At 45.9% G+C, this 12,500-nt stretch overlaps 1 protein-coding gene across 1 annotated transcript in view; it reads right to left on the minus strand.

Annotated features, from left to right (window-relative positions):
• Positions 1-12,500, minus strand: part of tyro3 (TYRO3 protein tyrosine kinase) — a 61,863-nt gene that overhangs the window by 48,125 nt on the left and 1,238 nt on the right. Inside the window, exons 2-3 of the mRNA XM_056295994.1 lie at positions 5,988-6,171; positions 265-365 (exon numbers count right to left, since the gene is read on the minus strand). Coding sequence (XP_056151969.1) covers positions 265-365; positions 5,988-6,171 — 285 coding nt within the window. The remainder of the gene's footprint in view (positions 1-264; positions 366-5,987; positions 6,172-12,500) is intronic.

Consider the following 12,500-nt stretch of genomic DNA (forward strand, 5'->3'; position numbering starts at 1 on the left):
CCCACCGCAGACACAGGGAGAACATGCAAACCCCACACAGAGGACGACCTGGGTTGACCCCCAAGGTTGGACAACCCCGGGGTGCGAACCCAGGACCTTCTTGCTGTGGGGCGACAGTGCTAACCACCGTGCCTCACAAGGTAAACACATTTTCAACACCAGCAGCTCCTTGAAGACGGTTTATCAAACGTGGAAAGTAAAGTAAGTGTCAGCACAGAAACAGAGATGAAGAGAACGAGAGAGAGCGTCATTGTGTCGTTTTACCTTCTACGGTGATCCAGGCCGGTTCAGAGGAGAAGGTGAGACCATGGAACTCCACCTCACACCAATACTGACCAGCATCCTGCTGCTGGACCGACTTCACACTGGAACCAGAACCACACAAACCGTTACAGACTGGCGCTCAAGCTGTGGTCAGGGACCTTCGTTCCGGTCATTTGGTTAGCTGTCTTTTCCAGACTACTTTAGTCTGACACCAACAGTATAAACTCCAATGTCAAAGCATTAAAAACAGCCAAGTCGTTTCCCCTTCCACAGCCGTCAGCGGGAGGGCTGCTTGCTGACTGTCAGCGCTCACCCACTGATCCCCCATCAGTGGAAATGAACCAAAGGCAAACACGTATGCACAAAAAAAGTTCATTTTGCCGTAGCACACAATCACAGCTTTTCAACAGAACAACCTGCAGCTTCTGGTTGTTTAATGCAACTTAGTCTGATAAAGCCATGCAGCACCGCTGACAGTCCAGCTGTCCCGTCTGGTATTCTGGTGCCGACCGGACCACCGGGTGTCTCATAACACAGAGACTAACACATGTAATAACCTTCACTACTCATTTTCTCTAAAGACTGATTGACATCCGTCACATCTGGAGGTTTCAGTGAGTGACATGTGACCCATAGCGGGACGAGACTACTTGTATTTTCACACTAGTGCTTTTTTAAAGAACGTGGCATCCCTGTTGGGCGAAAACCAAGGTACCCACAAATTCAGGAAATGTGGTTTTATTAGAATAACAGAATGTATATGTACTTCTGTGAACGTCTCAGTGTTCCAAGGCAAATGAAAAGTGGTTCACATCACCTCTGAAAATGTCATGTTTGGGATAAAACGGAAAAATAGTTGTGATTTTTTTTCACTTCCTGTAAAGTTAGCCGCTCTGCAGATTCATGGTTTTCACCCAACAGTGACGGCAATTCCCTCAGTCATAACTGCACAAAAACCCATTTAGGCTGCTAGGTCCAGTAGTTTGCAAGATTAGCCGCAGAAACACACACACACACACAAACACACACACACACACACACACACACACACACACACACACACACACACACACACACACACACACACACAGAGCGTGGCCTCGCTGAGCATGTCTTGGCACGCTGTGCAGCACAAACTCTCCACCTTCTGTACTGCCGATCTTCCCTGACAAGCGCTGCATGTCCCTTATCACGCATGTTTGCTATTCTACAGCTGCTTTCCTGCTTCGTTTTGACTTCCGTCCATGCCTCCGTTGAAAATGTGTGCCCCGAGGGCGTCCGGGTGGCGTAGCGGTCTATTCTGTTGCCTACCAATACGGGAGTCGCCGGTTCGAATCCCCATGTTACCTCTGGCTTGATCGGCGTGTCTGCAGGGGGGAAGCCAGATGTGGGTATGTGTCCTGGTCGCTGCACTAGCGCCTCCTCTGGTCGGTTGGGGGTGCCTGATCGGGGGGAGGGGGAACTGGGGGGAACAGCGTGATCCTCCCACGCACTACGTCCCCCTGGTGAAACTCCTCACTGTCAGGTGAAAAGAAGCGGCTGGTGACTCCACATGTATGGGAGGAGGCATGTGGTAGTCTGCAGCCTCCCCGGATCAGCAGAGGGGGTGGGGAGCAGAGACCGGGACGGCTGGGAAGAGTAGGGTGATTGGCCGGATACAATTGGGAAGAAAAAGGGGGAAAATGTTTCCAAAAGGAAAAGAAAAGAAAATTTGTGCCCCGCACTTTCGTTATGAGCCTGAAACTTGGCTGTAGCTTTTCGCCAGTTCTGGAAGCCGGTGATGGTGAAAGGTGGCTCGGAATGAAATCTGTGCTGACATGGTCGCAAGAAATGCCTGCATGCAAAACAAAAAGCTGCACCTCTGGTGACACTATGTTCCAGCCAGACATATTGCTCCAACCAGCTTCTTTGCTGAGTCCCAAACGTCTGTGATTGCTGTGCTTTGAGAATTGGAGGTCTTGGCCCGTCCTTTGCATGTCGGCTAACGTCCACGTTAGCATCCACGCTGGCCGTAGCATCGTCAAACTGATTCTCCTCCTGGTCCAGCTGATCTCCCGTCTCTAAACGTGTTTCAGGAGACTCGCTCTCCACTGCTGCGGGTTGGTCATCCACAAAACGTGGCCGTCTGGAGACCAAGAAACGATCCATTTCGGACGATGTCGGTCACTGACTTCCGCGTAGAGAATCGACTTCGATCATTAGGGTTAGGGTTAGGGGTTAGGGTTAGGGTTAGGGGTTAGGGTTAAGGTTAGGGGTTAGGGTTAGGGGTTAGGGGTTAGGGGTTAGGGTTAAGGTTAGGGGTTAGGGGTTAGGGTTAAGGTTAGGGGTTAGGGGTTAGGGTTAAGGTTAGGGGTTAGGGTTAGGGGTTAGGGTTAAGGTTAGGGGTTAGGGGTTAGGGTTAAGGGTTAGGGTTAGGGTTAAGGTTAGGGGTTAGGGTTAGGGGTTAGGTTTAGGGTTAGGGGTTAGGGGTTAGGGTTAGGGGTTAGGGTTACAAACCCAACCAGCCAACCACACCTGCTATTTTAAGTGCGAGCACTAAAATGGTGGTGGTAGTGAACGTACCGTAAATACTGTATTATCCGTCATCTATTGATAGGAATTATATTGTCCTCACTGCTGCAGCTACTATACCACTAGTGGAACTTTACACAGAGAGAGTTTAGCTAGCTGCATGGCTGCAGTTCCTACGCTGTAGTGAGGACAACAGTGAAAAGACATGGCATCTGTGGCGTTTACAGTGGGTTGTCTTGTATTTCCTTGGGTTTGTAACTAAACGAACGCACATGTTAAACAAACTCAGCGGGCTTCCACAACATGACTGAGAGGACGTGATGACTAACACTTATCAAAATAAAGGTTTTGTCAAAATAAAAGTCCACCCATTATGCCTTAAAGGCAACACAGGAACAGACTGGTCCTGTTAATAGATAACCAATAATGACCAGATGATGTCACACAGTCAAACAATTAATTAAATTATTTTTTTAATTTACAATCAGTTTATATTGTAAATAAATGTATTAATGTCTGCGACGGACTGGCGGCCTGTCCAGGGTGTTTCCCTGCCTTCCGCCCAATAAAATAGCCCACTGAAACAGGCTCCAGCACACCGTGACCCTCATCAGGATAAGCTGCTTGGAAAATGAATGAATTAATGAATGTATTTTGTAACTTGGTCACACTTTCCATTTTTTCACTGAACAAAATTAATTGTTCGACGGGTTTCCACTCTTTTTCTCCCCAATTGTACTAGGCCAATTACCCCACTCTTCCCAGCCATCCCGGTCGCTGCTTTACCCCCCCTGCCGATTCGGGGAGGGCTGCAGACTACCACATGCCTCCTCCCATACACGTGGAGTCACCGGCTGCTTCTTTTCACCTGACAGTGAGGAGTTTCACCAGGGGGATGTAGCGCATGGGAGGATCACGCTATTCCCCCCCCAGTCCCCCCCCCCGAACAGGGACCCCGACGGACCAGAGGAGGCGCTAGTGTAGCAACCAGGACACATACCCACATCCGGCTTCCCACCTGCAGACATGGCCAGTTGTGTCTGTAGGGACACCTGACCAAGCCGGTAACACGGGGATTCGAACATGCTTCTGCAGCCCTCCACTGATTGGCGGGGGTGAGGGGTGTGGGTGAGGGTGGAGCAGTGACCGGGACAGCTCGGAAGAGTGGGGTAATTGGCCAAGTGCAATTGGGGAGAAAATCCAAAGAAAATACTGTTAGAACTCATCCCATTGACAGACATAGATCCTGTTAGATTAAAAATCTGAGCAAACACTTCAAATATGAAGGTCTTGCAACAGACATTTACCTGTACTGGATAGTTTGCTCCCGTATTGTTAGATTTGTTCTAATTTAAATGGCTGTGTTCATGTCCTTGTGTCTTTGAACTGATCGCATGTAAACTCAAACTTGAAGCGTAGCAGAGCCTGTATTTACTGTTGTGGTACCGCTGTTTATTTGTGAAACAAACCTCAACACGTAACCGTCAGCCTGCAACGCAACACATACCACATCAGAGCCCGGACCAGAATCAAGACCAGATACCAGACTACAAACAAAACCAGAACCAACACCAAGACCAGTCCAGGGAACGTTACCACCGAAACTTCCAGTTGCACCTCATCACCACCACACATCCAGCTTTGAACACATTTAAGCCAAGAACTGCCAAATACTGAACCAAATAAAGAACCAAATACTGAACCAAATGCTGAACCAAATACAGAACCAAATAAAGAACCAAATACTGAACCAAATAAAGAACCAAATACTGAACCAAATAAACACCCAAATACTGAACCAAATACTGACCCAAATAAAGAACCAAATACTGAACCAAATGCTGAACCAAATACAGAACCAAATAAAAAAACAAATGCTGAACCAAATACAGGACCAAATAAAGAACCAAATACCGAACCAAATAAAGAACCAAATACTGAACCAAATACTGACCCAAATAAAGAACCAAATAAAGAACCAAATACTGAACCAAATAAAGAACCAAATACTGAACCAAATAAAGACCCAAATACTGAACCAAATACTGACCCAAATAAAGAAGCAAATACTGAACCAAATAAAGAACCAAATACTGAACCAAATAAAGAACCAAATAAAGAACCAAATACTGAACCAAATAAAGAACCAAATACTGACCCAAATAAAGAACCAAATAAAGAAGCAAATACTGAACCAAATAAAGAACCAAATACTGAACCAAATGCTGAACCAAATACAGAACCAAATAAAAAAGCAAATACTGAACCAAATAAAGACCAAATACTGAACCAAATACTGAACCAAATAAGGAACCAAATACTGAACCAAATACTGAACCAAATAAAGAACCAAATACTGAACCAAATGCTGAACCAAATACAGAACCAAATAAAAAACCAAATACTGAACCAAATAAAGACCAAATACTGAACCAAATACTGAACCAAATACAGAACCAAATAAAAAACCAAATACTGAACCAAATAAAGAACCAAATAAGGAACCAAACACTGAACCAAATAAAGAACCAATACTGAACCAAATAAAGACCCAAATACTGAACCAAATACTGAACCAAATAAAGAACCAAATAAAGAACCAAACACTGATCCAAACAAAGAACCAAATACTGAACCAAATACACAACAGTTGGAGTAGACTGAAGACTGTCACTCAGATATGAGATGACCAACATTTTACAAAAGTGCGTGTGTGTTACAAAAGTGCGTTTGTTACCTGTGGTGTGTATTAATGTGTACTGGTGTGTATTGTGTGTCGTCTATGGTCAATTTCCCAGTGTATCAGTGTGCACTGTTGTGTATTATTATGTATTAGTGTGTGTCACCTGTGGAGATCCCTGGTAGTCTCCCAGGGTGTGTAATATTGTGTAATTGTGTGTTAGGGTGTATGTCAGCTGTGGTACATCTCGCACTGGTGTGTATTGGTGTGTATTTTGTGTATCGTGTTTAGTACTTTAGTACTACTACTGGTTTTGGTCGTCATGCCACTGTATTGTTTATAAGGGTGGGATACCAGCAGTCAGCTGAGACTGGAGAGGTCACTTAGATGATGATTAAACATTTCTGTCAATAAACGTTGTGTCCAGATGAACTGGTTCAACTTTATGTGATTTCCTTATATGGATTACTGAGCATACATCAAGACAGTGTGTACTAGTGTGTGTGTTGGTGTGTATTACAGTGTGTGTTACCTGTGGTAGGTCTCCCAGTGGTGGTCTCCTAGTGTGATGTACATCTGGTCAGTGCTGTAGAGTTTCTCTCCATCCTTCATCCAGATGATCTCAGGTTCGCTGAGGCCCTCGATGGCACAGCCGAGCCGGGCCAGGTTCCCCTGGGTCACCGTCAGGTTGGACGGGTTTCTGGTGAACCGCACACCTGAGGCGAGGAGATATGAGAAGAGAGATAAGAGGAGAGAATGTAAACCATGCGGATTCCGTCCTGGCCGTGGAACAACGGACCAAGTCTTTACCCTTGCGGAAGTGCTGAGGGAGGCAAGGGAGTTTGACCAGCCAGTCTACATGTGTTTTGTGGACTTGGAGGAGGCTTACGACCATGTACCCCAGGGTACTCTGTGGGGGGTACTGTATTATTACATTCCCATGAGACCCATTTTGATAAGATAATGAGATAATATCAATGTCAGAGTACAAAATGACTAAACCTAACCAAAGTGAGAGCTATGTCTGCATTCTAGGCACAAAGTCAAACACATTTTCGGTGGGTGTCGGACTCTGCCAGGGTTGTCCCTTGTCTCCCATTCTGTTTGTGATATTCATGGACAGGAGCTCAAGGCACAGCCAAGGTGAGGAGTGTGTCCGTTTTGGGACCCTCAGAATTGCATCGCTGCTCTTTGCAGATGATGTGGTTTTGTTGGCTTCATCAGAACGCGACCTCCAGCACGCACTGGGGCGGTTTGCAGCTGAGTGTGAAATGGCCGGGATGAGAGTCAGCACTGTTAAGTGCGATGTTAGTCACTGTGCATGTGTGAGGGGGGGCGGGATTTCGTTGGGTGAGCGGTGATGTAGAGGTTGTTGCTGTTGAGCGGGAGTTGCAGTAAAGTTTTGAAAAGTACATTCGTCTTCATTGCAGTTATTGAACCAACATTGGTAGCACAGGATGGTTATGCCTTTCCAAAAGCCCATTACTCCGCGGGTTATAAGCTGTTTTCACTTAAATGTTAAAGTTTTCAGCCAAGTCTCTCATTTCTTCATTGTGGAATTCCCCTCCATCATCACTGAACAGCCCGCGTGGAGGACCATGATCACGTATCCAGCAGTGAATAAAGTGCTTCATGATCTCCCTGGGTTTCTTGGTGGTGACAATGCTCCCTGCGCTGAAGCGTGTGAAGTGGTCAATAGCATGCAGATACCACACACACGGCTCTAGCTCATGCAAGTCCACGGCTACTGTTTCATTGTAGGTTGGGGCCATAGGCACACCCACCACTGGCTTTTGCTTAGGTTTGCTGTATCTGATGCATGTTTCACAGTTTTTTATGATGTCCCTGAGAATAGTGACGCATTCATAATCCTTATTACCTAAGCAGGCCAGTAGTTTTGCCAGTCTGTCCACTGAGGCATGTCCAAATTGCTTGTGTAGTTTCAAGCGCCTCCAAGTCTGAGGCCATGGTTCTCTACCAGAAAATGGTGGACTGCTCCCTCCGGGTTGGGGATGAGTTGTTGCCTCATGGGAAGGAGTTCAAGTATCTCGGGTCTTGTTCACGAGTGAGGGTAGGATGAAGCGGGAGATTGACAGGCGGATTGGTGCAGCATCAGCAGTAATGTGGACGTTGTACCGAACCGTTTTGGTGAAGAGGGAGCTGAGCCGGAAGGCAAAGCTCTCAATTTACCAGTCAGTCTTTGTTCCAACCCTCACCTATGGTCATACTTCGCCTTCCTTTGGAGGTTTTCTGGGCACGTCCAACTGGGAGGAGACCCCAGGGTAGACCCAGAACTCGCTGGAGGGACTACATGCCCAACCTGGCCTGGGAAAGCCTTGGGATCCCCCAGGAGGAGCTGGAGGGTGTTTCTGGGGAGAGGGATGTCTGGAGTGCCCTACTTAGCTTGCTGACACTGTGACCCTACCCCAGAGAAGTGGCTGAAGATAAGATGAGGTGAGAGATAAGTCACATGTCAGATCCATTTGATAAATTTAGGCTGACCTCATCATGAGACACAACCAGCCGTCAAACCAGTCAGAAAAGCAGGGAAAAAACCCTTGTTAGAGTAGGACTCCACATTGACCTGGTTTGTACGCAGACGTTTGCATCTCCATCCCAACCCTGCTGGACAGAACAAACCAACATGAAGGTCAAATGTCAAGGCAGTTACCAAGGCACTAACACTGTCAGGGTTTAGGGTTCTATTCCCACTGAGAACACCTTAACAAAATATACGACACTGCAGATCCGGCATGACACTGGCAGAGGATACCCTTGTACCATAAGATAGAGATGTTATGTTTGATTACCTCACCTCACCTAGGTCATCCATCAGGACGCCCCCTATAGGGTTACGGTTGTGCATGTTTGTTTAAAGCATGGGGCGCTGCTCCACGTGCAGTTCTATGGTTCTCTGCTAACTGGAGAGTTTGTGCCTTTCCGTTGTCAAGATGCATTGATCATCTGCAAAGCCACGATGTGCCCCGGTCCATAACATCAGTCTGTCGATGAATGCACCTAGCACTACTGCTGCCCATAGGAGTAGCAGGATTTATTATGGAGGTTTACTCCTCTAGAACCGCCGTGTTCTGCTCTGTTGTCTCCTGACAACGTTAAAAGGAGCACTGCGAGGAGGGTCATTCATCATGGAGAGGCTATATTCTGTGCTTCACATGCTGCTGGACTGTATGGAGACCAGTCTAGGATGCCACAAAAGACCATCTAGGAAAGGTACTACTCCTCTACACAACCCCTTAACAAGTTTGTTTGATTAAATAAACTTAATTAGCAGAGCTTCTGGCAGAGCTGTACTGCTATGGAGCGTGTCCACAGTTGGTGGTTAGTGGATGCTCCCTCAAATATGGGGGACAGCTGCGAAATAAGTGCAATAAGCTGCAAAGGCCCCGTAACGGCACTGTGACAATGCGTTTGAAGGTCGCCTTTACATAGACCGGCTCTACACCGGGCAGCAGCAGTGAGCACCTGTAGCTGGCGGACGAGCCGAACCGTCTGGCCAGCAGTAGCTTCAGGACAACAGGAGACATGCTGGGAGCTCTAGTTTCTGGTCTCTTGCACTGCGGCCAGAAGGCAATGAATGGTAAACCACTGTCTATTATTTACCGAAAACCCCAAATATGCTTAACAACACAAAAGCAACGGCGGACAGTTGTTGAGCATGTTTTCCGACAGCCAACATCATAGCTGATGATGCCGGAAGAAGAGATTTAGCAGTGGAGAAGGTTTCCACTGAGGTCATTTTGTCCAGCAGGTAGTCAGCATCCAGCACGAGGCTGCTGGGACTGCAGCTCTGTGTGTTATCTCAGCTGAGGCCAGCTGCTGGGTGCTGGATGCCACAGTCGACCCACAACACACACACACACACACAGAGTCTCTCTGTCTCTTTCTCCGGTGTCTCCCATGCTACCAGACAGAACGCCCTAAGTGTACAGAGACAAATATCAATGGATTTATTCTTTTGTACGGCTTTGGCAAGAAATGTGTTTTGGTATTAATTTACATTCGCATGTTGTTGCACCCAAAACACACACACACACACACACACACACACACACACACACACACACACACACACACACTGATTTAAACAGCCTTGCCTGTTCATTTGAATAGCAGATGTTTATAGTATAATTCAGCATGTGGACTAGCATATAATATATGATATATAACATATAATGTATAATATATAATGTATAATATATAATGTATAACATATAACGTATAATGTATAATATATGATATATGACATATAACATATAATGTATAATATATAATGTATAACATATAATGTATAATATATAACATATAACATATAATGTATAATATATAATCCTGAAATGTCCCTGCAGACTGGGATCAATAAGGACAGCAAGACGTCTCTGGTTTCCTCCTGAGCGGGAAAAAGGACACGTGACAGGAAGTCTCCTGCAGGTCACAGATGAAGACCTCCTTCCTCCTAACAGAGACTTTCTTAATCAAGGTCTCGTTTGATTTTCCAACACTTCTCCTCTTCCTCAGCAACTCACATCTCTGTTCCTGTTAGTAGCACCTGGGCTCATTCCTGGCGTACAGGAAGGACCGCCCGATATGACAAAATCAATGATGGCGTTTAGAGGATTACTTATTGGTTGTGTCATCAGATATGTACACAACACAACATGAGGCTACATGATCATCAGATATGTACACAACACAACATGAGGCTACATGACCATCAGATATGTACACAACACAACATGAGGCTACATGACCATCAGATATGTACACAACACAACATGAGGCTACTGCATGATCATCAGATATGTACACAACACAACATGAGGCTACATGATCATCAGATATGTACACAACACAACATGAGGCTACTGCATGATCATCAGATATGGACACAACACAACATGAGGCTACATGACCATCAGATATGTACACAACACAACATGAGGCTACTGCATGACCATCAAATATGGACACAACACAACATGAGGCTACATGACCATCACATATGTACACAACACAACATGAGGCTACATGACCATCAGATATGTACACAACACAACATGAGGCTACATGACCATCAGATATGTACACAACACAACATGAGGCTACATGATCATCAGATATGTACACAACACAACATGAGGCTACATGACCATCAGATATGTACACAACACAACATGAGGCTACATGACCATCAGATATGGACACAACACAACATGAGGCTACTGCATGACCATCAGATATGTACACAACACAACATGAGGCTACTGCATGATCATCAGATATGTACACAACACAACATGAGGCTACATGACCATCAGATATGGACACAACACAACATGAGGCTACATGACCATCAGATATGTACACAACACAACATGAGGCTACTGCATGACCATCAAATATGTACACAACACAACATGAGGCTACATGACCATCAGATATGTACACAACACAACATGAGGCTACATGACCATCAGATATGTACACAACACAACACGAGGCTACATGACCATCAGATATGTACACAACACAACATGAGGCTACTGCATGATCATCAGATATGTACACAACACAACATGAGGCTACATGACCATCAGATATGTACACAACACAACATGAGGCTACTGCATGATCATCAGATATGTACACAACACAACATGAGGCTACTGCATGATCATCAGATATGTACACAACACAACATGAGGCTACTGCATGACCATCAGATATGTACACAACACAACATGAGGCTACATGACCATCAGATATGTACACAACACAACATGAGGCTACATGACCATCAGATATGTACACAACACAACATGAGGCTACATGACCATCAGATATGTACACAACACAACACGAGGCTACATGACCATCAGATATGTACACAACACAACATGAGGCTACTGCATGATCATCAGATATGTACACAACACAACATGAGGCTACATGATCATCAGATATGTACACAACACAACATGAGGCTACATGATCATCAGATATGGACACAACACAACATGAGGCTACATGACCATCAGATATCTACACAACACAACATGAGGCTACATGATCATCAGATATGTACACAACACAACATGAGGCTACATGATCATCAGATATGGACACAACACAACATGAGGCTACATGACCATCAGATATGTGCACAACACAACATGAGGCTACATGACCATCAGATATGTACACAACACAACATGAGGCTACATGACCATCAGATATGTACACAACACAACATGAGGCTACATGACCATCAGATATGTACACAACACAACATGAGGCTACATGACCATCAGATATGGACACAACACAACATGAGGCTACATGACCATCAGATATGTACACAACACAACATGAGGCTACATGACCATCAGATATGTGGACATGATGACCAGGCAGGTAGAGACATTCACTGTTCATTTCTCTAAAAATTCAGAAAATGGTCTCACCAGGAAATGACAACATTTAATCTATATCACCATATTACCACAACCCCACAACTCCACAACCCCACAACCCCACAACACATCCAGTCTCACATCACCATGTACATCCATCCATCCATCCATCCATCCATCCATCCATCCATCCATCCATCCATCCATCCATCCAAACTGCTTATCCTGCTCTCAGGGTGGTGGGGATGCTGGAGCCTATCCCAGCAGTCACTGGGCGGCAGGCGGGGAGACACCCTGGACAGGCTGCCAGGCCATCACAGGGCCCACACACACACACACACACACACACACACACACACACACCTAGAGACAATGTAGTACAGCCGAGTCACCTGACCAACGTGTCTTTGGACTGTGGGAGGAAACCGGAGCCCCCGGAGGAAACCCACCCAGACACGGGGAGAACATGCAAACTCCACACAGAGGACGACCCGGGACGACCCCCAAGGCTGGACTACCCCGGGACTCGAACCCAGGACCTTCTTGCTGTGAGACGACCACACTAACCACTGGACCACCGAGCCGCCCCCTCTACATATCCATCTACACATCTA

Source organism: Lampris incognitus, chromosome 16 (assembly GCF_029633865.1).
Source record: "Lampris incognitus isolate fLamInc1 chromosome 16, fLamInc1.hap2, whole genome shotgun sequence".
In the NCBI taxonomy this organism is placed as follows: domain Eukaryota; kingdom Metazoa; phylum Chordata; class Actinopteri; order Lampriformes; family Lampridae; genus Lampris; species Lampris incognitus.